Source organism: Sparus aurata, chromosome 13, assembly GCF_900880675.1.
Source record: "Sparus aurata chromosome 13, fSpaAur1.1, whole genome shotgun sequence".
Classification (NCBI taxonomy): domain Eukaryota; kingdom Metazoa; phylum Chordata; class Actinopteri; order Spariformes; family Sparidae; genus Sparus; species Sparus aurata.
The window spans coordinates 16,788,944-16,815,131 of record NC_044199.1 but is presented as its reverse complement, the minus strand read 5'-3'; the positions used below and the strand labels follow the sequence as shown (position 1 = coordinate 16,815,131).

Below are 26,188 nucleotides of genomic sequence, written 5' to 3'. Positions count from 1 at the left end.
CAGTGCCTCTTTACAGATATATCCAAAGAAAGGTCAGTAACAGGGTAACTCGGGGCACTGCGAATAGCAATTGTGAAATAACACATTGCTAAACAATTTTCTCCGTAAAGGGCTGTCAACTCAATGGAAATCAGACTAATTCCAGATATATAATCACTCACACCAAAGGTTAATCATCCAAAGCTGTACCCATGTTAAGCTCATTGTCATGTAGGTTATATGTGGTATGATGTGTTGTGACAGAAAACTGTATGTTTAATTTACTCTGCTGTACATGTAAGAGCTCAACTCGGCACAACAGTTAAAAAATAAATAATAGCTATAAACTGTCTGTGCAGCACATGAGTTTCATACTACATGTATTTACCCTGCGTTACCACCATTAAAGGGGCACTATGTAATTTTGGGGAAGTAATTCAAACTCGGAATTTTACTAATTACTATATCAATGAGGTTATAATACAAACAACATATTTTTTTTCTCCATACCTGAATAAACAAGCTGTTCTCTGAGGAAAATAAGTTCCAAGGACACTGTTTGAAGCTAGAAAGGTGGCAGGGTCTGCCAAATATAAACAAGGGTAAAACAGTATGAAATTGTCCCTTAAGGTCAGTTTGTTTATTCTGTCATGAAAACAAAGCATTTGTCTATTTCGTGTGCTTACGCACAAAATCCACTTACGGCGTCTCGCCCCAAAACTTTCATACCTTCAAATAAAATCCAATAACAGTAATAAAACAAATTCCAATCCAAAAAACACAGTCCACGTGAACACTTGTTATGCCTTATTTTATTTTTTTTCTGGAGCCTCTTTATCCAACATTTAATCGAATATTTTATGTCCGTGTCACATCCTGTAGAGTGAGCGGCCGGTCACATGGAACCACTGGCTCCTGTTAAGCGTAATGATAAGGTCACACTACACAGTGTCCATTGAGAGCTGGAGGAATTTTAATAGCATTTCATGGGGGTTTGATACCAGGGCAGCTATATAAAAAAGAAAAAATGCAGAAAAAAAAACTAAAAAAAAAAAAAAAACGAAGGTCACTGTGCAGCATTCATGATCACAGACACACTGTAACTCACTTCACCTCCCTGTGGGAATATTATAGGACTATAGCTCGGTAACCTCCCTCTCTCTCTCTCTCTCTCTCTCTCTCTACCTCCCTCCCTGTCTCTGTCTGTGTCTCTCTGTGCGCAGTGCCTCGCAGGAGAGTGTCCGAGCAGCTGTGCACTGGTCCGGCGCGCTTTTTCTTATGCTAATGCTGGTCTGACATCAGCAGTGAGATCAAAAGCAGGCAGGGGTACTTTAGAGCCGAGTCTGCCCCCACTCAGCCTCACTCTCTCCCTCTCTCCCTGTCTGTCTCTGCCCTCACACACACACACACACACACTCACACTCACACACACACGCTCAAACACACTCTCACAGCACTCTCTCTCTCTCGTGCACACCATGCGTACCTGTCCGGAGCTACTCCACCACCCCATGCTGGATTTTACTCACGCGTCTGGCTGACTCCGACGCAGACAAAACTCCCGAAAAGGATACTCCCGACCTTGCTGAGATTTTATTTTCTTTTTAATTTTTCTTCCTCCGTCGTGTTTTTTTTTTAAATGTATTTTTATTGTTGTTGCTGAAGGCTGAGAGCTGTGCGTAAAGGTGAGTCCGGCTTCTGTTCCCCCGTGTGCCGCTGTTAGAGGAGTCTGTGCGCGCAGGAGACGGCGGTTAAAGTTTGGGGATCACTGAGCTTGACTGCTTTGTGTTGTTTGCTGTGTGAGCTTGTCGGCTGTAGAGGAGCCATCAGCTGAGAGAAAAGTCTTGGAAGAAAGTTGGAAACAAAGATTAGTTTGAAATAAGGGGGAGACTCTCTGGTTAGATTGGTCGTTGTAGCCTATTTTGATTTAATATACAAGTACGGGAACAGTTTTCTCAAGATTTATATCTTCGGAGTGATTTAGAATCCCCTCAAAGACTTCAGTCTGCGAGCTGAATGGAAAACAGCATTATTGTACAATATAAATAACCTTGTCCGACCTTGTTAGTTAATCTCCTCTAATTAGATCCGCCCTGATAGTTAGGAAATATGATTAATAGTTGGCTCGGTGCGCCTGCCCGGCTTATCTTGGCTTGAGGAGAGGCACACATCGGTGTGTGTGTGTGTGTGTGTGTGTGTGAGTGTGGCTATCAGCCTTTATCTTCTGGTTGGAAACAGGAGCTGCCACTTAGCTCACTTTGGCCGAATGTAAATTTAAACAGCAAATCCGCTTTAGGCTTCTGGAAAAAAAAAGACAAACAAAGAGTGAGAACGCTCAGGGATTAACTTATTTTTCATCGATGGTGTTTAAAGAATTGTTCTTTTTTATTTTATATTTTTTTTACGATTTCAGCGTATCCGTGTGCTTTAAAACGCAGTTGATCACCGCACAATAGTTTCAGTCCAGCGCATTTAAATAATTAATACACCGTTCCGTCTCCGCCAATCAGCGCCGAGCAGGAACTGCCCCTGTATTAAGGCCCATTATCTGTTACCTGCTGTGTTGCTGTGAGCCCCCTTCAAAGACAGCTGTTATCAGCAGCTCAGGGCCATCAGACAAAGCTTCTGATGCGCTGATTAAAGATCAGTGGGCTGATCTGTGCTGCTGACACTTTTTGTTCTTTTAAATTAAAAATTCTTCACATTTTTACAAAGTGGAACAGAGCTGACACCCAGCTGAGTAACTGCAGTCGGCTCAAACATGCGGGGGGATAGGTCTGGATTAAATGCTAGTGCGTCAAAGTTTAATAAAAGTTCATGTTACTGTAAAACCCCAAGAAGTCCATCCATTTAAAAATCTGAGGTAGTAATAATACCAGCATATCAATGAGCGACATGACTGTGTTATTGAATGTTTTGAAGTTGAAATTCACTATAATAAAGTCAGCATGCTTTGCCTGTTGAGACGCAATCTGTACCACAAACACAGCACTGGTCCCTGTATGGAAATGTAGGATAGTTCTTTGTCATTAAGCGGGGACACTCAAAATGGGGCCCGCGGTTAAATCCCGGTCCGCTCGATGTATCTGGTTTCTACAATGTTTATGCTTTTTTTTATGTTTGTGATGGCAAACTTCTCTTAAAACTAAGGGGCTTAACCATTCATTTTATTTCATAATCTGAGCAAGGAGTTTAGAGATGACGATTTTGCATCGGAACAGTACAATGTAATAGGTGTCTACTTTTGACCCATGGCCCACCTTTATGTTAATGTTCAGGCTCTCTAAGGGAAAAAAAGTTTGGGCACTCGTGTCTTAAATGTTTCATTGCAGTTCTGTGTCTTGTTTCTTGTGATTATCTGTAACTGTAATACCATGGATGTTTCTTTACAGTGTGTTTTAACGCCCACTGTGTTAGTGGCCTGTATGCAGAGCACAATTCTGATCATTCCCAAATGTTTCTACCATGAAGCCAGTCTTTATTCAACATATGCAGTTTTTGAGAATAAATCCCATATTTCTGTTGTTTGATTTGCTCTGTTTTATAGATTTAAATGATGTCCAGAGCTCACACAAAGGCTTTCACAGTGCTCGTCTACTAACACAAGACTCTGTAAATGTCATTGATAATATTTGTATGATTTATTACAGGGTTTAGAGGAGGAAGCCGTGCTATGAGAGTTGACTGTTGAGTCAGAGCCCAGATACCCCGACTGCTCTCTGTATTCGTGTCCTGTGAGAACTGTCCAACCATGAGGAGCAGCTCTCATGCCCTGCCTCTTGGTGTGCTCACGGCTCTGCTGCTGTCTCAGGTCTGCTCCGGCATCAAATGGCTGTAAGTATTCTCCGGAGACCCCGTTGTCCCATTCCTGTCGCCGTCACTGCACTGCTTTACATTTAAACGCTGTCAAAACAGGCGACGTCATGACGCCACACGCCGTTGTGTGGCTCCTTGGCTGCAGTGTTTTATGGAGTGGAGGGCCCGTGACAGCTTCGAGAAGGGCCCCAGCATTCCTCGAGTGGCTGCGTGTTGTGTACATGTGTGTCTGATGAAGGGGACAGTAGATTAGCTGGCAGGTCTTCAGGTTGTGAACGGAAACTTCTTTGTTTGATTAACTTTGATTAGCTTCAGTAAAAAGGGGGATGCCATGTGTGTGTTTGTGTTCGGAGCCCTCAGATCAAACGCGCCCCTGACGTGCAATAAGAAGATGGGAATAGAAAATAAGGCAGATATGACGAGGCGCCGCGGCAGCGCAGACAATGCCGCTGATGTCACTGCTTACTGTGTGTGTAGTCAGGCCTCAATCGGGGTAAAAATAGTGTGCCGTCGAAGGAAACCGATGCCATAAATGTTGACACCGATGTTGATTGCTCAGGCTGAGCACCAGACTGTTTTTAAGTAAAAGTAAACAATCATTTTCTCAATAATGTTGGAAAGTCCGTAAAATTCCCAACTTGCTATTTTTTGAACTTATTTATGTTTCAATTGAAACTGTTGGACTGTTTTTTGTTTAAACCCTTTGAGTTTTTTTTTCTTTCAACCACAACTTGCGTGTGCTGTTGTATATTTGAAGAGTTCATTTGTAAAAACAGATACAAACCATTCCTAAAATGAATGAACCAACACCAGTTTGATTGATATCGTTCACCAAAAACACAGATATATCTGTTTATGTAAATTAACCCTTCTTTTCTTAGTCTGTGTCCCTGATCATTATGTCTGATCGCTGAACACACAGCTTTCTACATTGACTTAAGCAAGACCATCCATGCGTCTTATCAGCACAAGTGGTTGTAAATGCTCACAGTGGGGAAGACTTAAGCAGATGTGCCCATGAGAGCTGGGATGGCATGTGCTAAATCTAAAGCGAGAAGTCCTACAGGCTTGATAAAGCACAGCGGTGCAATGCAGAACAGATGCGGCTGTAAACACCTGTGAGTGCCGGGTTACCACAAGCCCAATGGAGTCACAGCTTATCATTGGGCACAGAGTGGCGGCCCCTCGGCCTCCTAATGTAAAACAGGCCACGGTGCTGCCTGGTTCTCACGAACTTGCAGCAGAGTGCAAGGCGCGAAGAGCCGAGATCAGAGCTGACCTGCTTCGCCTGTGGTTCCTCTATTAAGTTAATCCTAAACAAGTTGAAATTGTTTAATTCAAATGTGTGCATCCTTTTATAGTCTGTAAACAGGCGATTGATGTCAAATGGAGGCCACAGAGGACGATGCTTCCTGTGGTGGAAAATGGCAAGGGATCTATATAGATTTTTTATTTGACCGTGGATCAGAATTTATTGAAGTTTTTATATTTTTTGGCTGATGTTGATGCCTCCTCTCTGCTTAACAAAAGGAAATCCATGTGCCAAGAACGTGTCACTTATATTTTATGGATCCGCAGCTGAGTCTTCTTTGGGAATTTCGCGTGATAAGTTGTTCTTTTCGGCGCGCCGCGCCAAAATATTTCCCTGATTGAAGCATTATCTGTTTGGATTTTCAATTGTTTGTTCAAAGCTGATGTGGACCTCAAATTGCTAACACACCACTGCAGCTTAAACTCCCAGCATGCCTTGTTATTCCCATAAATGTGATAATTTCACAACACATAAAACAGAAACCCGTGATTGGGCAATCGCCCCATTGTTGTCATCGCCACCGCAAATTAAGATTAAGAAATGTATGGTTGAATGCATCCTGACAAATACCTCTTGTCTGTGTTTATCGCAACCTCCCACCCTGCAGAGCACTGTCACACACCCCTGCGTCTTTACACATCAACCAGACCCAACACTGTAAGCTGCTGCCTGGCATGGTGTCCTCGCAAGCTCAGCTGTGTCGCAGCAACCTGGAGCTCATGCAGACCATCATCCAAGCGGCCCGCGAAGTCAAGAAAACGTGCCAGAAGACCTTTGCTGATATGCGTTGGAACTGCTCCTTCAATCGAAATCCCCGCTGATTCCCCGAAGTATCGACCAGACCTCGACCGAGGTATGGTTACACACAGTTTGGAATGACAGCGCGGACAAGGTTTTTTTTTGTTTTTTTTTTGCCACGAGAATCTGACACTTATAGTCATGCTTGACATTCACTGAATATCTAAAACCGAGGTCATTAAGAGCTGCATGTTTAGTGCAGTTTAGGTTACAATAACTGGTGGAATGATCCCCAGACCTCTAATAGTGGTTGTGCTCAGACGCCACAACAGATTTATCCGTACCGTATGTATTAACGTGACAGCCATCTTGAAAACTTTAATACAGAGTTACATCCGTTTTATAAGTGAGTCCTAGTTTGAAGATGACGTGCTGCCTCATCTTTCCCCTTTTTATGCTGCCAGTAAAATGATTCCATCAGTCATTCCTGAGGAGGTTACACACTGCTCAAGCTGTTACTCAAGAATACACACACACACACACACACACACACACACACACCACCACATGTGTACTTTCTTTAGGATGAAATAATTGGCTTGTTATTTCCAGAATCCACAGCTTCATCTGACTGTGTTGCGCTGCAGTCTGACTCTGCTGTTTGCATTGCCAGAAAAGACCTTGAGCGAGCCAGAGACAGTTGCAGGGTCGTGGGTGGGGGGAGCGGGTGCAGCGCTCCTCAGAAAAGGACATGGCTGCCATTTACCGAACGAGCAGTCCGCACCAAACAGGAAATGGCTCATCTCTGTCAAGGGATGGCTTTGATCTAGGCAGCACACGGTCATACATGATTTCTTCCCTTACTTCAAATTGCTCCTCGGCCCCTTCAGCATATGTGCTTTCCGGGTATGCACATCAGCAGCGATCACATCAGAGCTCACTCTGCATTACAGCATGAGCAGTGACAGGCTGCGTTTGACTGGTTCATTGTTTCCCACTAAACAGAAGAAGGCTGAGAGGGAAGTCGAGGAAAAGATCACAGAGAAGTGTTGAACTGTCCATACATGGACGTACATTGATTTGATCACACTTACACTTCATCATGAGAGATGGTGCTGGCTCAGTTGCCTGTCTCAAAAGTATGAAATCTTCTAGCTTCTCAAATCAATGTGCACACATTTGAGCCATCAAAAACAAACTCATGTAACCCTTAAAATAACAGTTCACCCAGAAATTTCTTTTCAGTCATTATCTACTTAACCCCCTAGTTGATGAAGAGTCACGTGAAGTATCGTACGCCACAAAACATTTTCCGGAGCTTCCCAGCAAAAACAGTGTTAGAGCATTCTGCTAAACAACTGAAGTGGGTTAGAAGTTGTTTTAAATCTTTAAAAAAAACAAACTTAAAAACTGCGTGAGATGGCTCCATACAGCTCACCTTGCGTCACCCAAGTCTCCAAAAAGCCTCGAGATCCCAAATTGATTCAAAACGACCTTATTTACAGCCTCGACACGCGGTCGAGCTTGTACACCCACGTAAGACGGAGTGTGGTTTTACAACGCTGTTTTGCAGTCAAGTTCCAGAAATGTTTGTGGACTATGAAACTTCACCTGACTTTCCCTCGTCATGGGGGTGTGTAGATAATGACTGAATTTTCTTTTTTTTTTTGAGGAACTGTTCCTTTAAACAAAATCAGAGAAAATATTCACACACTGCATTGGCAGCGCCCTACATCGAGTAAATACTGTTTATTTCAAGTTTCTATATCTACAGTTGTTCGCCCCTGATAGCTGTTAGAGCTAAATAGCAATTAAGAGATCAATAAAAAGAAAAATAATCAAGCTAGTTTAATTATCAGATAATTGTTCCTTCTTTGTCCAGTCTAAAATGTGCGTTTCAGACTGCTGGTCGGACTAAGTGAGAAATCGTTCTGATGATGTCAGCTCAGGCTTTGGGAAACTTTGAGAAGAACCTTCACTGCATTCTGACCTTTGATAGAACAAAGATCACTCAATTAATGTCGACACATAATGACTGTACAGAATATATGCCTAAAGATATAATATGTAACATTTCTGCATCAAATATCTAACAATGACTAGACCTTTGTTATGTATTTTGTTGAGCTGTGTACTTACATTATCCTTAATGTTCAAGACAGTGTTCAAACCCAGAGAATTCTGTAATTTAATTCAATTAACTGCATTTCAATTGACCGACTGTCGCTATAACTTCTTATAATATGTCAGAGAGTGAAGAAGGAAGTTGGTGAATGGGACTTCACGTAAAGTGAATAAAACTTTAAAACCTTACTTAAAACTTAAAACTTTTCTGCCCAATTTACATTTCATGATGATTTCATCATCAGCATTGGTGGTTGTTCAACAATAAGGACAACAACTCCCATGATCCCACACTATTCACATTTTTTGTTATGTTTTAAGCGAGAGACCCCTAGTGCCAGAAATGACATACTGTGCTTGTCAGTGTCAGCACTGAACTCAAGAGGAAAATGATTATTGAATGACTTTGACGTCTTCCATTTTTACCCACACCATTTGGGTTTCTTATCTTTTTTTTAACAGGAACAAGAGAGGCCGCGTTCGTCTACGCCCTGTCGGCAGCGACCATAAGCCACACCATAGCTCGGGCGTGCACCTCTGGAGATTTGCGACTGTGCTCATGCGGTCCTATTCCCGCTCAGATCCTAGAGCCTGGCTATCGCTGGGGCGGCTGTGCTGACAACCTGCACTATGGCTTGATCATGGGCTCTAAGTTCTCTGACGCTCCCATGAAGATGAAGCGGGCAGGCTCTCATGCTAACAAGCTGATGCACCTACACAACGCTGAAGTCGGGAGACAAGTAAGCAATATGGAGTGTTTTTACTCTTTACTTTTTAAAACTTCACACTGCACATACTATTGTTAATGTATCAGGGTCCCACACAGAGTGAGCGCTATCTGACCTCCATGTCCTCTGTCCCCATGTCCAGGCATTGAGAGACGCGCTGGTGATGAAGTGTAAATGTCATGGCGTGTCCGGCTCCTGCTCCATAAGGACCTGCTGGAAAGGCCTGCAAGACCTGAGAGAGATTGCCATGGACCTGAAGACCAAGTACCTGTCTGCCACCAAAGTGGTCCACCGGCTCGTGGGGACACGCAAGCAGCTGGTACCCAAAGACATCGACATCAGGCCGGTGAGGGAGAACGAGCTGGTCTACCTGCAGAGCTCCCCGGACTTCTGCTCCAGGATTGACAAACAGGGGTCCGTTGGCACGCAGGACAGGTGAGACTGCCACGTCACATTGAGTGTTTCGACTGTGAGTGTGCATGACAAAGGGGGAGGATGCTTGGTGGTAATGATAGCTCTCAGTGGTTGGATTTATTAGCATGACTCATGTCAGTGACAGCTAAGCAGCTGACACATAGGAAACAACCAATTCTGAATGGCTGCTCATTCAGGATGTTGACTCTAGTGAAGTGCCTTCCTGCCTCGGTGGCACCGTTGAGTTTGCTGGCCGGCTGATAACCAGCGGCCCCTGAGAGCGCTCCGTCTGTGGCCTGTCTGAGCATGTGTCACTGGAAAGGCTGTGCTGACTGGAGTCGTTGTCCTGCTATCTGATACTATGACTAATGCAGTTATTCTTAGGACTGAGTGCACTCGAGCTGATATTGATTGGGAAAGGGCCACACAAATGGGGAAATAGTTAGTGGTCCCCCCAAAGATAAAGGTTTATTTAGACTGTTCAGCTCCAGTGTTTGAGTTGGGACAGTGTGAAGTGCTGCTGGTTCGCAGGAAAGCTAGGAGCCCATTAGCCAAAGGGGGTCTAACTCAGGCTTAGATCCGGCTTATGAACCCATTAATGATTATATTGTGTATGTTAGGGCCCTGAAACACCTGGCTGACAGTCGGCTGTCAGCCAATGTTAGGCCCATCGGCGAGTGTCTGTTGGTCTAGTTGTTGCAGTGTGTCTGTCGGCACTAGTTGGCCCTGGTCAGCAGCTTTCTGGCTTATTTTGCATGTCTGTGTTTGCATCTGTTAGAGAAACTACTCTGATTGGCTGATTCAAATCAGTGCAGAGAAGATAGAAAGTAAAAGGAACAGGAAAAGCCCATCAAGCCTGTCGGTGTAGTTTACATGATTTCTTTATTTGTTGCCCCCGCCCCTTTGCCGGTGTCATTTTGGATTTTCTGTTTCTTTTCTATTAGTACTGGCAGTGTCTATAAAAAACTTTTTTTATCAGGACAAAGTCGTCCTGTTTCCCTTTCTGAATGACCAACATAGTCAATATACCTGGCAGTGTGCAGAGGGACTTCCAGCTGTAGTCTTTATGGTGTGTTCGAGTGCAACTTTTTGGGTGGGACACAGGAGACTTGAGTCGATGCAGCAGTCTTCATCGTCATCTTAAGGAATCTCCCCCTGAAGAGTTTTTCCTGTTAGAGGTGGAAACACACTGCTGTGGACACTGGTCAGGACAGTTGATTTAGTTGATTTTCTTTGATGCAAAAAATCTAAAACAAAGTTTAAACATCCTTTTGAATGTTAAAAACAGACAAACAAAAGAATTCCGCTGTGAACATTAATCAGGCAATATCAGAGAAATCTTGCAAGCTTATCGAATTTCCCAATTTTCCATATTTCCAATATGTTTGCAGAGAAAAACAGATCATATCTCAGGCTTAAGCTTTCTTCAGTTTTTTTGGCGTGGCACTGGAGGCAGATTTGACTAGTGTGGTTGCTTAAAGGAGCACTTTGGAGTCTTGGGGAAGACATTTCAATCAGAAGAGAAAGCTCTTCATTGACCTAGTGTTACCCTGTGGTGTTGCTGTTGGTGTTATGTTCACAACATGGCTACAGTGAGCCGTCCAGAGCAAAAATGAATAGCACAGTGAAAGTGAGTATCAGTATTTACTTTAGAGTGATAAGTTCAAAGGAAAAAGTTGTCAATGGCCAGTTTAAGTGTCTCCATTCATACGTATAAAAACTTGATCTCATGTAATATCCCCAACATCACCCCACTGACTGACCTCGTTTCAGTTTGTTGAAGCAGGACAGCAAGGAGAAAAAGTTCTACTAAATGGCACATGATCTCGTTATGTGTTATAAATATCATCCATCATATGACTGTCATATCATGTGTTCCTTAGCCGTAGGCCACTCTGCAGATAACCAGGAGACATGCTCCATGTCAAAGACACTCACTGTGCCTGGTGTGTCCCCACGTCCGCAGGCTCATAGCGCAGCAGCAGCCACGCACAGTTTGCGACATTAGTGCATTTGACCAAATCATGAGGCGGCCGCTTTGCTGCCATCATGACATGGATTATTGACGCCGACGTTTGTGTATGAGAGCACATGCGCGGGTATCGATTATTTCCAAATGTGCAGAGGAACTTCTCAAACCCCGATCACATGGTTTCAGTTTAGTCTGCTTTGCTCTGAGTTCTCTCTATCGCTGGTGTCCATTCGAGGAGAGTTGTGCTTTCTAAAGTTTTACACTTGGACTGACCTCGCTCCTGCCTACGTTGTTAGCTGTGACCAAATCACAAGAGCTGAGGGCAGTGGATACTCTTTCTCGGGTCAGGCTTTGTGGCCAGCGAGATAATCTGGGACAGAGAAAGTGAATTTTTTGCAGCTGTTCCTAACGAATTAAGTGTGATCACGGACGCAAAAATAAAGTGTCAAGGCACACTAATGAAGCTCGTGCTTTAGTCTTTAATTACATTACTAGATGGGAACTAGAGAATGTACTGAGCTGTCCTCCCGCTCCACTTCCAGCACAGCAATGGTATAATGAGATCTTGGTCCTGACAAAACGTAATTGTGTGGGGGTTTCTGTCTGTTTCCCAGCTCCCACCGATCTAATAAACCTGTCTTATACTCTCAATGACTCTTGTCCCTCCTCCTCCTCCCCCTCCTCCTTCACTCCCGTGGCAGCCATCAGCTCAGCATCTCCCCACGCCATGCTGGTCATTAACACTCTGCCATCATAAAACAATGCAATTATGTGGAAAGGGCAAGCTAAAGAGAGGGAGGGCAGCCTTGTGATTTATGGCAGGGCTATTCTCCGCTCATTCAGGACGCCTCGGGCTTCTGAAATGAGAGGCTGAGCGTCCGCTGGCCAAAGACGAGGAAACAAAAAGAAAATGAAAGAGAAAAAAATGTTTGAAGGAGGATCGCACAAAAGGTTAAGGCGCAGCAGCCGGTCAGGCGCTTTTAAAGGACTATTACTGGCTCTTCCCAGGCTGAAAATGTTTTAGATTGAAGCTGTAAATTTAAACGCCTCTTAGACAGGAAACCAAACTGCGTCCATCGTCAGTTGCTCGGTACAAAAGTTTGCGGCGGTCTGCGTTGTTGAAGCTGACACAAAGCAACACAAAACAAAATAACTTGCTTAATTTCTTTTTTTTTTTGGTCTACTTTCAGGCAGTGCAATAAAACCTCCCTGGGCAGCGACAACTGTGACCTGATGTGCTGCGGCCGTGGCTACAACCCTTACATGGAGAAGCTGGTGGAGCGCTGCCACTGCAAGTACCACTGGTGCTGCTACGTAACCTGCAAGAAGTGCGAGCGGATCGTGGAGAAATACGTCTGCAAATGAGTCGACGCAGGCTGCAACCAGCAGTCCCCGAGGCTACAGATTAACCAAAGCACTACCATACCAAGAAGGCTTACTTTTGTCTTAAGCTTTAGCATGTGTATCTCAAGGAGAAATGGTCTATTCTTGTGTCAGTATCACTTTTTTGTATCGAGTCTCCGAGCTGACAGTTGGGCTTCTGAGGTTTTTGTTTTTTTTCGCTTCACAAACCTGGAATGCGGAGAGCATGGCGACAGCGCCGGTTTACGTGAAGACCGCCGTCCTCCTGGGTATTTCCTTTTTTCTTGTTATTGATTATAAATTCCTCTCACAGGGATGTTGAAAGTCTATTTTATTATATCTCTAGTAAAAAAAAGAAATAATGTTGGATTTAATGCTGGAGGAGAGGGATTGTTTTTTCCCCCTCACTAGACTGAGACTCATGTTTGGCTTCATTCCACGAAAATCCAGAGGGTTCTGATGGATCCATGCTGTACTTTTTTTCGGTACCATTCAGCTTTTTTCCTCTGCAGCGATGGACAATGGAGGAAAAAAGGGAACACAAAGGGAATTTCAAGTACTTTTCAATCACGGAACTTTTCTTTTTGTGGTTGACGTTTTTGGACGCTCGTTCATGTGTCCTGCGTGGATCTTCACATGGCCCGCATCCCTGTGGATTGAGAGAAGAAGAGCATTGAGGACTTTGTAAAATAGTGCATTATCTCCTTTATGTCTGACATGCAGTTCAAAATATATTCTATTTTTCATGAGCATATGAGCTGAACTCATGGATTTTGTAAACCACTTTTGTGTGGATGTACATACTGTTATTTTGTATACTGAAATAAAGAAAGAAGTATTTATAAAATAATTAAATGATCTTCACATGAACATTTTTCTTTTATTCTGTGACCTGCACCTTTAATAACGCACCGTATAGCTCTTACAGCGTGTTGGCATAGTCAAGCCCGTAACCTCCCGTCCTAATTATTTTTAAGCAAAGCAATATAAACTGTAATTCACTGCAAATCTAAAGTGTTATTAAAAAAAACAAAAAAAAAAACAGTTAACCACAACTTATAGCAATGTGTGATTGTAAATCAGCTCAGCACACTCAGTAATGAGTTGCAGGGTTCAACCTGACAGCCTGTTGGGATCACTCTCTGAATCACCCAAACCCTGGGAAAGTGTTTGTTTAGACATTCCACCCCCTCACAAAGGCCATCACAAAGGGATTTTTGTCACTCCTATCACGGCTTTAACACTCAAACACTCATTTGTGTGCGAGCCAGACCCCCGCCGTACAAACACCAAACAACAAAAAGAAGAAATTTAATTTATTTTGAACATGCAGCCAGACTGTTGGACTGTCGGAGGGAACATACTTGGCTCTGTATCGGGCCAGGATATTACCCTCTGGCCAGCCTAGTGTTGGTTAAAGTGGTTCTCATGATTTTACACTGACAGAAATAGCTGTGGAGGATGTAGGACCCATGCTGTGAGCTCACATGATCCAACACAGCACCAGCCTGTGCAGGCTGCACACTCACTGGAGCTGTAACACTTCTTGACCTTAGCCTGTGGTCGCACACACAAAGTGCCAAAACAACTCCACGTACTGTGGAAAAACAAGGCTGAGCGCAGTATTACCACCAGTCATTTATGTTTTAGAGGCCAATTTAATAGAATAGAATAGAATAGAATAGAATTACTAATAGAATTACTTTAATGATCCCAGACTAATGATGCTGGACTTGTTTCACAGTCCACTGCATTTCATCTTTGGACACAGATATATGTTAACAAGAGTTGATCAAGTTCAACAGCAAGACTGAAGGGGGTGACTGAACAATGAACTATAAGAAGTCTTAAAGCAGACACAGGACTGACACAGTGCACTGTGGCTTTTGGTTTGGGGGCAGGGAGGATCTGTCGGGTGCAGGTGAGCGGGGGTCTGCTCTGTCTGCACACAGGCCTGTCCGTCGACAGCCTCAAGGACTCTTCAGTCACTGGCATTCCTCAGCCTGGTAGTTGGAGAGAATAACCTGTGAATGATGTGTGTGTGCGTGTGTGTGTGAGTCCATCCACTGCTGTCTGTCACTGGGTTCACTGCTAACTGAAATGTGAAGCCTCATCTGCAGATTGAGGGCTTCCACACTGTCCCTCGATACAGGTAGCTCAGCCAGAGTCAGGACGATCAGATGACGCAATAGTGCAAATGTTAGCGTAAAAATAGGACGTATGCAGGATGCTCAGATGTCACTCTCAACACATTTGATAAATATACCACAAAAAAAAGTCTGATTTGTTTTGGAAAAGTGTATTTTAAAAGTCAATGCTTTTGAAAGGACACCAGCTGAACTCTTGACCCTCTGAAGAGCGCGCTCCGACCCGTGATCCCTCTCACAAAATGACTTATCTACCTTTTTCATCTTCTGTCAATATAAGTCTGTCTAGGAATTCGCTAAATTCACGAAATTGTGCTTAAGTAAATGTTGAAATCCGGTTGATAAATTCATTGTCTAACTCCAAAAGCATGGGGTAATTTCATCAGGCCTCCGAAGATTAGATAGAGCCTGAAGTCAGTCTGGAAATGCTGACCCTCTGAGCAACCACTGTTATCATTAAGACATGCAACTATTCAGTTGACCTCTGTCTCACCCCCCTGAAATCTCTGTCTTGGCCATCGCCCACACAATAAAACAACATTTCACGGGAAGGTCTGAGCGTGCTAATAATACGAACCTGTTGTTAACATTAATTTGCTCCACATTCTTCCATTTTTCTATCTGTCAACGTGAAGCTGTGGTGGTGCGGCAAGAGTGACTGTGTGGAAAATGGGTCTTGAATGGGCTGCCATTTTGGTGGGGATCAGGTACAAACGGCTTAAGAGCGGCCCTCATCCGGGCCGTTAAAGACCTTTGTGTTGGAAAGGAAAACAAAACAAAAGCAAAGACGACAAAAAAACGGAACTAATCGCCGCTGCGGTTTCTGTTTCTTTTCTTTCTCACTGTCTTTGTCCTAAAGTATCTGAGTATCTCTTCACGGTTGGCGTGACCCCTCGCTCTGTGGGAATTGCCTGGTAATAGAGAAGGAGAAGAGGACTTTAATGGAGAGCAGTGAAAATATCAGGGGTTAATGTCAGCCCGGACAATATAATACCAATTGCCTTTGTGCTGCCTGTGGTCCAGATAACTAGCTGTGAATGAGAGAGACAAAGAATTTGGCTGGAGTGGTAAAGGCTTTCAGATGTACTGACCCATACTGTAAATGGACTTTTGTGGACCCCACCCCCACCCTGACCCTCCAGCCTTTAAATAGGAACCCTGCATTATGTGCTGTTAAAGGCTATTTTTTTGTTTTGGTGTGTGTGTGTGTGTGTGTGTGTGTTTGTTTGTGTGTGTGTCCTCAGCCATGTTGCCAGGAGACCATTCAAAGCATGCACCTTTCAAGGTAAAGACAAATCAATGGACGGCTGAGGAGCAGGCAGGCAATGACTGAACCAGGAGTTTATGGTGTTAAGTCGGAAACTCATCTGGCTGAAGTCGGCCCTCAGTTAATACAATAAAGATTTAAAGATACATTATCATCATCATAACATTTCCGCATTCAAATGTCCAAAAATGACTTAACATTTGTCGTATTATTTATTGAGCTGTGTACTTACCTTATCTCGAATGTTTCAAACAATGCTCAAACCCAGAGAAAACCGTAAGTTCCCTCAAGGTAACTTCAGGTGTCACTTCTTGAAGTGCCTCTAGTATAAAGAGCCAGAAAAGTCTTTTGGGGGCTGTTGAGATAGGTCATATTGTAGACCAGGGTGTGTGTCCTGTTTTTGACCAGGTAAATTTATGTTAAGCGAGCAAATCAACATACGGTATATAGATTACGTAACTTATGTCATGTTATAATTGATGTACATCACTTTCATTGTAATGTGAGTAACATCACTTACCTTAACGTAGTTATTTTAACCCAACCCTTTTCATAAACCTAGTAAAGTAGTTTTGGTACCTGAACCCAACCAAGTCGTTTTGGTGGCTAAACCTAACCAAGTAGTTAGGTAGTATTGCTAACTTGCCTGCATAGCCCTTCACGTCTAAAACTGACTCAGGAGAGGTAGGTAGAATGTTTTAGTTTAATGCTTAATGACACTGAACAAACTGGTTGATTTCACTGCCTGATCCATGTAGATGTTTAGATTTCTTTCAATCTTTATCATCAATGGCGGTTGTTTAACATTGAAGACAACAACTCCCATGATACCATGTGACTTCATGATGTCATCAAATTATGTCTCCTGCTCTGTTTAGATCGAAGACACCCCATAGTGGCAGAAGCTACACATTGTGCCTTTAATATTTCACTGTGGAGACACTTTTTTTTATGAACTTTTAGTGCTTTTACTCTGTGCCATTCTTCAATTTTATGCATGACATCTTGTATGTGTCTTATGTTATTTACAGCTTTGTTTTTTTTAAACATTTTTCTTTTTACGTTTTGGTCTCTGCATGTGGTACATGTGTCTTTTGTTTTGGTTTTCTTATTGCTTTTTTTTTTTTTTTTACATTTGGACGCGTATGTGACGTGTACGTTCTTTACAAAGAATGGAACAAAAAAAAGGCAAACTGAGCCATACCTCCGTTTTAAATCACTCTACTACTCTTCAGCATGATATAAGGAGGAACCCAATATTAAAAACAAATCCTGTATAACTGCAAACAACTGGTGAATCGCTTCTATCTACTGTAAGCTTGTTTTTTTATTCAAGTAAGACTTGGCCATCTGAAAGTAGAGATACAAAAGAATAATAAACATGAATCCTATGTCAACAGGATTGCAATATTACAGTTTATACAGCACCATTTTTAGAGATGCTGGTCATAGTTAATTTCTTTCTGTTATGAGTCGCAGTGAAATGTCTCAAGATGGTTTGTGCATGATGAAGGTTGGTGAACAGCTGAAAAGCTTTGCCATATATAGTCACATTGATGAAAATCATGTACCTATTTACATTTAAAAACATCTCTAACATATTATTTCTGAGGTGTTTGAAAACTCTGTGAATCTAAATCAAAATAACTTAGTTTTAGTTTTGAGTTGTACACCCTACATTAAAACAGATGCCACGCTGTTTGGGGTAAAATGTGTTCATCTTCGAACTAAACTTGTCTTCAAACATCTGCATTTATACTTCCATAATCTTAACACACAGTGAATCAGTGACTGTCTGGATGGCAGACCCTCAGTGTGAGCCATCAGAGAAAAAGGAAAGATGAAAAGAGCCGTGGAGAGAGAAAGAGCGAGACTGAATTAATACGAATAAAAGAAACAGCGAGCTAAGTACGCTGGGAAAAGTAAACACTGGTCCGTGTAATCACAGTAAATCTGGCCGGGGGGCCGACATAGCAGGCTGCGCCCTCAGTCGAGGAGTCAACAAACCCAGAGAGAAAAACAGCTAGCTAACTAACATTAGTGAGAGGGGTTAAAGAGGGTAGCAGCGCGGCTTTATTCACATGAAGATCAGTGAAAAGCCGCTGTGTTTACCCAGTGTCTGGCTGAGTTAAACTATGTAAACTTCAATGCATAATTCAAGGAGAGAGCTCAGGGTCACAAATGTAAAGACGAGTTAAGTTTGAGAGGGTTTTTTTTCAGCAAATGTGCGTCCTGTGAAGCCAGCCGCGTGTGGAGAATATGGTGCGCTGATTGTTTTCTGACATGAAACCTGCCGCTGTTTAAGGCCAGAGTGAGAGGAAAAACATTCGCCCCGCCAGCGACGTTACTATCAGCAATGATGATCTGATAAATGGAGCGGCCCGGCCCCCCACACCGGCCACAGATCAGTTGAGGCGTCAGGCCAATTGCCTTTTGCATTTCATCACCCTGCGTGAAGTGTTTTCTTCCTCTGTAATATTTTAATCTTACAGTCAGCTGTCATGTGCTGCCAAGATGACTGATGTCATGCAAACATATCAAAGGAAGCTGGTTAATGGCAGATATGAAAAAGGCGGGATATTAAAGAAAATATGAGAACAAAGAGGTTATGCAAGACTTGGTATTATTAGTATGAGTATTATTACTTTTCCATCTGTCAATTGATGCAAAGGAAACAATGAGGTCAGTGACATTTTTTGTTTGTTTTATGTGTCTGCAAGATTTATAGAATCTTTTGTGTGTGTGTCACACATGTTTACTGTTAATTCATTTATAGTAGTTTCATTATTTTATGAACTGAGAAACAGATTTTTTTTTAAGGTTTGAAATCTGGAAACGTTTCAAATGACTCTGTATTGATTCGCGGCTCTTTATTTTTAAGCACGGTGTGCGCCGCCCTTTGTTTGGGGGTCCAGTTTCTATAAAATAAATGCCCAAGCGGATACTGTTGGAAAAGAACTTTGTTTATCATAATATATTGATGTATTGAGAACAGATGCGGTTGCTGTTTATGCCTAACAAATATTCCACTCTCTCGTTCTCCCTTGAGGTTTCCATTTCACGTCTCTTAATATAGGAGGCTACAGACAACTCAGGTCGAACCACAATCACGAGGACGGGTTCAGGGCTGGAGTTGCTCCTCCGCTACACGGTTGCTGAGTGGCTTGAGCACACACGCAGCCCTTGGCTTGAAGCAGATAGACCACATGAGCTCAGTGCACGGCTCAATTCCCCGCTGATCTGGATAAATGCCGCTGTTCTCTCAAGTTGTCCAAATGAATGAACGAGGCATAAAATTCAGACATTTCTTCCCTTGCTGCAACTCGAGCGCATCCCCAGTAAATCAGTCTCTCCCCTTGCAAATCTTTCAACTCGCGCTCTCTTTTAAAGGAATCATTTTTTACAGGGTGGGAAAGCGATAGATGTTTGGCGGGAACCAACTTTGTACACGCACATATTTGTTTCAATCTCTCCCCCATTTGAAACATCAGGGTCATTCTGAATGGTAGCCAGATTACCCCCCACCCCCCTTCTCTTTAATTGCTTCCACATTTCTAAGCCTGAGTGAGGTAATACCATTTATTTGGCAGCGGAACGGGCAGCCAGCAAAGCCATTATGTGTGATTAGAGCTTATTGCAGCACGGATTTGATTTGTGAATTGTCTGATTGGTGACACACCCTGTGGGAAAAGAGTAATATTTTTTTTCAACTTAAGAATACCCAACTGGAAACTATGTGCCACCATCAATCATCAATAACCTGCTACTGAAAGTGAAACAGGTGCTGAAATATTTCAGTCTCCACCAGTTTTGAAAGGCAGTATCAACAAAGACAGATGTTGGCTGATCTTTTGTGCTGATGTTGCGCAGCCTCTCTTTGTTTTTTTGGTTGTAAAAAATGATGTTGTCGAAAAAGAATTCGTCGTTTCCCACCCTAGGACAAATTCCTCGAAAGGAAGAAAAACAGGGATAAAATCAGAGATGCCTTAAAAAAGGGAAGGTGACATTGCTGTAGGTTAAATTAAAGGTGCACTATGTAGTTTTGAAAACAAATTCAAATTGAGAAAGGTAACATATACAATATTGATAAGTTCTTTCTGAAGCTAGAAAGGTGGCTAATTGAAAGGTTTTTGCAAATATAATCAAAGTAAAACAGTGTGAATTTGTGTTGTCCTTCCAGAACAGTTTGTTTATTCAGTTAATTTAGTCTCCGAAATTAACAAGTGATGGTTTTTCCCTTCTTCCCCAAAACAACAAAAATTGCACTAGTGCTATAGTGCACATAGTGCCTTTAAATAATAAATACAGTTTATTAAAACTTGGATCGTCTTCTCGTAGTTTTTGTAAACAATTTATTTTCAAATCTGATCTTAAAAAATCTAGGAAGCTGATGTAAATGTAAATAATAGTTCTAGTGCATTTCTATTTTCCACTTGCATAGTTTACTTCAAATAAGTGATGGAATACAACTAACTTTTACTTAAGTACTACACTTAAGTCCAATTTTGAGGTATTTGCACTTTACTCCACTACATTTTTTAGCCTAATATTGTACTTTTTACTCATTACATTTATTCAATAACTTAAATACTAGTAATTTCAGAGCAAAAATAGCACAGTTGGAAATCAATTTACTTATTGGATAACAAAAAAAAAATTGATTGATCAGATATGTCATTCGACCAAGCCAATAATTGGTCAACCCATATTACACATTACATGATTTACTTTTACTTGTGCTTTTGACACTTAAGTATATTTTTTTTGCCAGAAAGTTACTTTGGATATTTAAGTACATTGAATATTGTATACTTAAAGACTTTTACATAAGTACTGCTTGTATGGGTGATTTTAACTTTTAAAAAAGTTACATCATTTTTTGTGCTAAGTAATAAAATGACATTTTCACTTTTACTTAGATATGATTCTTTGGTCCTTTTTACAACATCACGTAAAATGTATTTGTATTGACTTGATTTTCTAAAGCTGTAATAGCATAGTAACTTAGTCTTTAGCTTTAGACCTGTGGGGCAAAAACATGACCAAGAATATTATGAAATGTTGATAATGACGACAGAAATGATGCTAAAAATGTAAATAGTAATAAACCAGAATTATCAATTGCAAACTTTGCAACCAAAAACTTGTTGAAAAATCATGTGAAGAAAATGAAATCTATTTCTATTTCCTTTTTTTCATAACTCTAGGAATAACTACTTCCCGCGCACTTCTATTTCACAGAAACTGAGTGACTTTTGACTTCTTCTTTGGCTACTGGAGCTTCAGGTGAAGCTCTGAGGTGTGATGACGGTGAAGACACCCGTCCACTGAGCTGTCTCTGAACCACACACCTCAGCCACAGGCCACAGGTTGAGTGTGTTATACCTGCAGCCTGACGCCAGCCTGATTTACTAGCCTCCATTAGAGCTGGAATGACTCAGGCCTCGGCTTGGCTGTGAAATCCACACGCTGATGTAGCCAAGAGGGGAACAGTCGGTGTTATTACACTTGGTCTTGACTCCTCCTCTCCCAGATACACCCTGCTTCTCCCTTCTAACCTGCTTCGTCCAAGTTCCTGACAGAACGGGGTTGCACAATGCAATTAAAGTTGTTGTCTCTTTTTGCTAAAAAAAAGAAAGAAAGGTTATTTAATCTTGTTTTGGTAAATACTCCCTGAAACCGTCTTCTTAAAAACGTGTACATATACAACTGTTTGGGTGGGCCCGTTCAGATCTGTCAAGAAAATCTGTCTATGGCGCACCAATGACGACCGCACAGCTTAACATACAGGTGTGAACACTTTCGAGATGCGCTGGGAATCCAGTCACCAAACCACATTAGTCGTTGGTCACGGACAACTGCTTCCTGGCCACATTAGACACACACATGTCGTCTGTGTGAGTCGGAACGCGGTGCCAAATGCCATAATGAAAAGCGGAACTAAAGTCCAGATCAACGCACGACAGTAGATGCACGAAACGGGGCAACAAGCCTTTACATGAAAGGAAAGTCTAAGATGCTGCTAAATTACAACAAGGCGGTGGAAACGGTGGAAAATTACACGAATTTCAGTTCATTGTTTATCGTACACATTTTCTTGGTTTATGAACCGGGGAGGTGAAATGGATCAGAGGTGCACGCAGGATTTTGAGTCACACGTTGAAATTGGCACCGACATGTGAATGCTGTTTAGCCGCAGACAAGCAGCTAGCAAACACGGCCTCTGTAACACGATGAGAAGGTATTGTTCCATGCCTGTTTAGTTTAAGGCAGTAAGTTTCCATGCATGCTATCCTTCACACACAGTAAAACGCTTCCAAAAAAATGCCTTTTTATACTCACTCACAGATACCAGCTCCTAAATATGCCTGTTTTTTTTGTTGGTTTTTTTTTTATCGTTATTCTCTGAGAAATTACGGAAAATGTCCCACCTCACGATGTTAAAGAAAGTACGTAAAAAATTCCTGGATCAGCACCAAAAGTTAGTGGGGTCTATTGTGGGCCAAGATTCGTTCCCCATCCAAGTTTCGTTAAAATCTGTTCAGTAGTTTTTGTGTAGTCCTGCTGACAATCCAACCAACAAATGGACCTGGAAAACAAAACCTCCTTGGCGGTGGTAATAAAAAAAAAACAAAACACACAATGCAGGTTATTTTAAGACTAAACGTGTGAGCTGGCTGTTGAACAAACCTCATCGTTGTTCTGCTCTCGGAGTTGCCACCATCATTAAAACGAAACGAAATGCAGTAATGTCTGTACCTGGCGAGGGGGAGATGGATCTTTATTTGAGGAGGAATAGCTGGAGGGCCATTACAAGGAGCAAGTAGGTGTGAAGGGTTAAAGCAATTAGCACACATCTCTGTCACATCCTGCTGGGGAGCACATTTCAGATGTTCTGCCAGTGGAGCCGCTCGCTCCTCATTTCTCCGGCTGCCCCTCTCATGGCCCTGCTGCGGGCTGCACATTTCCAAGTCTTTCTAAATAGTCAAGTCCTAATATTTACTTTTCGCTTTCAAGCCCAGGCAGAGCGGGAGCCGGGCGCAAGACTGTCGGCGCAGGAGAGCGGAGGTGGCAGGAACTGATGCCCTCATTAATTCTGCACAGGGAAACAAACATTTGTCCTTTCAGGGCCTTATGTGACTTTGCGGAGGGGCGCAGCTGTAGACTGACAGGAGCGGCCTTGTTTGTCGGGTTCATATTCGTATTATGAAGCTTATTGTGTGTATTTGTGTGTATGTGTGCGTTTATGGGTGTGTGTGAGTGGGCCGAGCTTTCTTGTTGAGCAACAGAAGAAGCTTATTTTCAGACTAGACGTTGGCATTGTCTCAGTGCAAAATACGCCGCACTGTGCTAAATACATGTCAACAGACAGTGCATGTGGGTTGATCATGTCGCTGTTAAACATGCGCGTGTGTAAGATGTAATCTGTAAGTGTGAAACACTCCATTGTAGTGCCTCTAATTGTTCTTTCTTTTTGTTTGTCTCGCCACTGTTGCCCAGAGACCGGCGTGACCCCCGCACCGTTCACAGTAGAATGACAATAACATCGAGTAGAATTGAATTTCCACAACCGGCCAATCAGCAGCGCGCAGCACTGGAGTCAAATTTAATGTTTATCCCTCGGCGGGTAAATGATTAAGGAAGCCTTTTCTCTCCGTTGGCGCCAAAGTCTCAGGAACAAACAAAGACGGTACAATAACCATCTGCTGGTCCGGAGATGTCGGATCATCGCCGTCTCAGTCTCTCAGTAGGGGCGTGTGTATGTCACAAACGACAGTGCAGATTTTGTTTTGTGTGTGCTGTGTTTATTATTACAGTTTGGCAAATTGGGATCAAGATGTATGACAGATCGTTTCCTCTGGTTTTCCATTCTCCTTCCCTCCATTCTCTCTCTCCCTCTGAGTCACTCCTCCGCAGTGGAACCAGACTATTGCCCGGGAGGTTGTAGTGCATTCCTACACGGATCTGTTCCCTAAAGAAATTGCATCACAATCATCGTTTCACACAGAACACCGCAATACACAGCTGCATATGTGCAGAAGCAGCGATCAGAGATGCCAATGGCAGACACAAAACATCTTTGATGACAGCTTAATGTCGTGAGAAAAAACATTGGAAAAGAAAATATAAATTATCCCTGCAACTATGGAGCAATATAACTGTCTTTTTTTATTTAACACTATCTGCTAAGTACACTTCTGAAATGTCATAAGAATATAGTTAAATAACTTTTCGCGACTAACAAAATGCACCCAGTTGACACTTACTTCTCATGGAGAGTACTACAGAGAGGGAAAAGAGCACCTATCCAGAAGTGCATAGGTTCACAAGTTAGTATTAAAATATAAAAGTTTTTTTTAAATGATATGAGCTTGGAGCGTGTCATATCAGATAAAAACACACTGCTAATTCTCCCCTTTAAAGTGAAAGTTCACCAGTCGCCTGTCAAAGAAGTATGAGATCTGGCAGCTTCCGAAAAACTGGAGTGCACACATTCAAACTATTAGAAACAGACTGTTCCAACACTCTGCACTTAAAGGATGAGTTCACCTTAAAATGAAAATGCAGTCCTTCTTCAAGTTCCTTCTCCCTCATGCCTCACGAAAAGCTGGTTGAAGTTTTTTCTGGTCCACAAAACATTTTGGGGGCTTCACAGCAAACCAGCGTTGCAGCATTCTCCTAAACATCTGAAGTGCATGTGGAGAAACTTATATATTCATCTATTTATTATGAGGTTAAACCCTCTCTGTAGCTGCTAAGCTAACAGTGTTAGCATGTGCCCCCATCTGCAGTAGGGGCACGTGGGTGTGAAAAACACATTTTCAAACCAATTTGGGATTTCAGAGCTTCTGGAGGCTTTTATCATCCCAGACGAGCTTTTGGGTGAACTGTTCCTTTAAGGCTTTTTCGAACCAATATGAGCTTTTCACATCACATATAAACATCCCCATAATTCATTTTGATGTAGAGTAGATCTTTTGTAATTTTCCTTTCTTTTGCTCTAATCTGAAATGAAATGAGATTTATTCTAACCTCTCAATCGTTGTGCACTTCCACCCGTAGTGAAGGCAGAACACCCCTCACTCTTAGTACCTCTGACAGAGCACTTCACAGTGACGGACGGCCTCTTCAGCTCAGAGGCCCTCACACTTCTCCTCAGCCTGCCAACTGGGGATTAGCACTACAGCCTCGGCTGCTGGCCCTCAGCCCCCTCCACCACACCTCCCCTCGTTCCCAAATCCTTCACTAACCTTGCCGGTTCCCCCCTCCATCTACCCCCTCCGACTCCAGCCTCCAGCATTCCTCCCCGCGTCACGTGCCCCTCGAGCCGGGCCCGACGCTGCCCCGGGCCGAGAGATCCGAGTATCCGCGCGGTGCCAACATTCCAGCCTGACGGGCGTTTTGTTGGAGGGATTTCCTGTGGGCTTTCATGCCAACATGGAACAATAATTCCTGCTCAACAATCACTGGCTGTGACAGGTGGACACAAGGCCAGGGGCGTCCCACCAATCATCTCTCTCTGGCTTGGAGTTGCCACTTTAAACCTAGTGCTCACTGGGAGGCCGTCTGTATCTGCATAGAAACTTTTTTTTAACCGAAATTTGGTTATCCTTGTCACAGAGCACGGACTAAAAGAATCAAACAGATACATACAGATCTGGACAGCAGGAGCCAGGTAGTGCCATGCTATCATCAACAATCGAATGGGGAATTCTTGCCTTCAGGGGCCTTTTAAGGGGCCCCGAGAATGTTTTTCTCCTTCAACTGAGGTCACTTCTTCTTATCAGTTTGATTGTCTGAAGTCATGCTGCACATCGACCACACAAGGGCCATATTAGCTTTAAATTAGATCATGTTTAGCGCAGATAAAATCAACCGAGCCCCCTCAACAAGGTCCAGCTGTGTGTCCGGCTCTATTTTGGCTGGGGCACTTGAGCAGGCTTTGATGAGGACCATGGAATGAATATTTGAATCAGTCAGCCTCACTATATTTCACCGATCTGCCTTTGGTCTATCAGAACGACTTAGCCAGACCCAGAGAATGTGCAGAGTCTTAACCTCGGTGGCATCTTGGGTGCATGTTAGCACATGAGGTGTTTTTAAAGAATGGAAATTGTTAAAAGTTTTGGTTTTGCATGAGAACTCTGCGTCCCCTCTGTCATGTCCACACACGCGAACACACTTTGAATCGGTTGGTTCCTATTGGGGCGAAGGTCAGGGCCCAGATGCCACTTAAACGGCTTTAATAGAGGCTGATTAACAGAGGACGAGCTGAGGACTGGAGATCATTTGGAGCGAGTGAGAGGGGCTAGAAAATCCTGCTCTCCA

The 26,188-nt window shown here is 42.8% G+C and overlaps 1 protein-coding gene across 1 annotated transcript; it reads left to right on the top strand.

Moving 5' to 3' along the window:
* Positions 1 to 1,218: 1,218 nt before the first annotated feature.
* Positions 1,219 to 13,295, top strand: wnt11 (wingless-type MMTV integration site family, member 11). The gene is given in 7 exon segments (XM_030437063.1): positions 1,219 to 1,664; positions 3,630 to 3,813; positions 5,715 to 5,907; positions 5,909 to 5,960; positions 8,432 to 8,709; positions 8,840 to 9,132; positions 12,274 to 13,295. Coding segments are annotated over 6 exon segments (1,074 nt in total). The 5' UTR covers positions 1,219 to 1,664; positions 3,630 to 3,730; the 3' UTR covers positions 12,449 to 13,295.
* Positions 13,296 to 26,188: the final 12,893 nt, after the last annotated feature.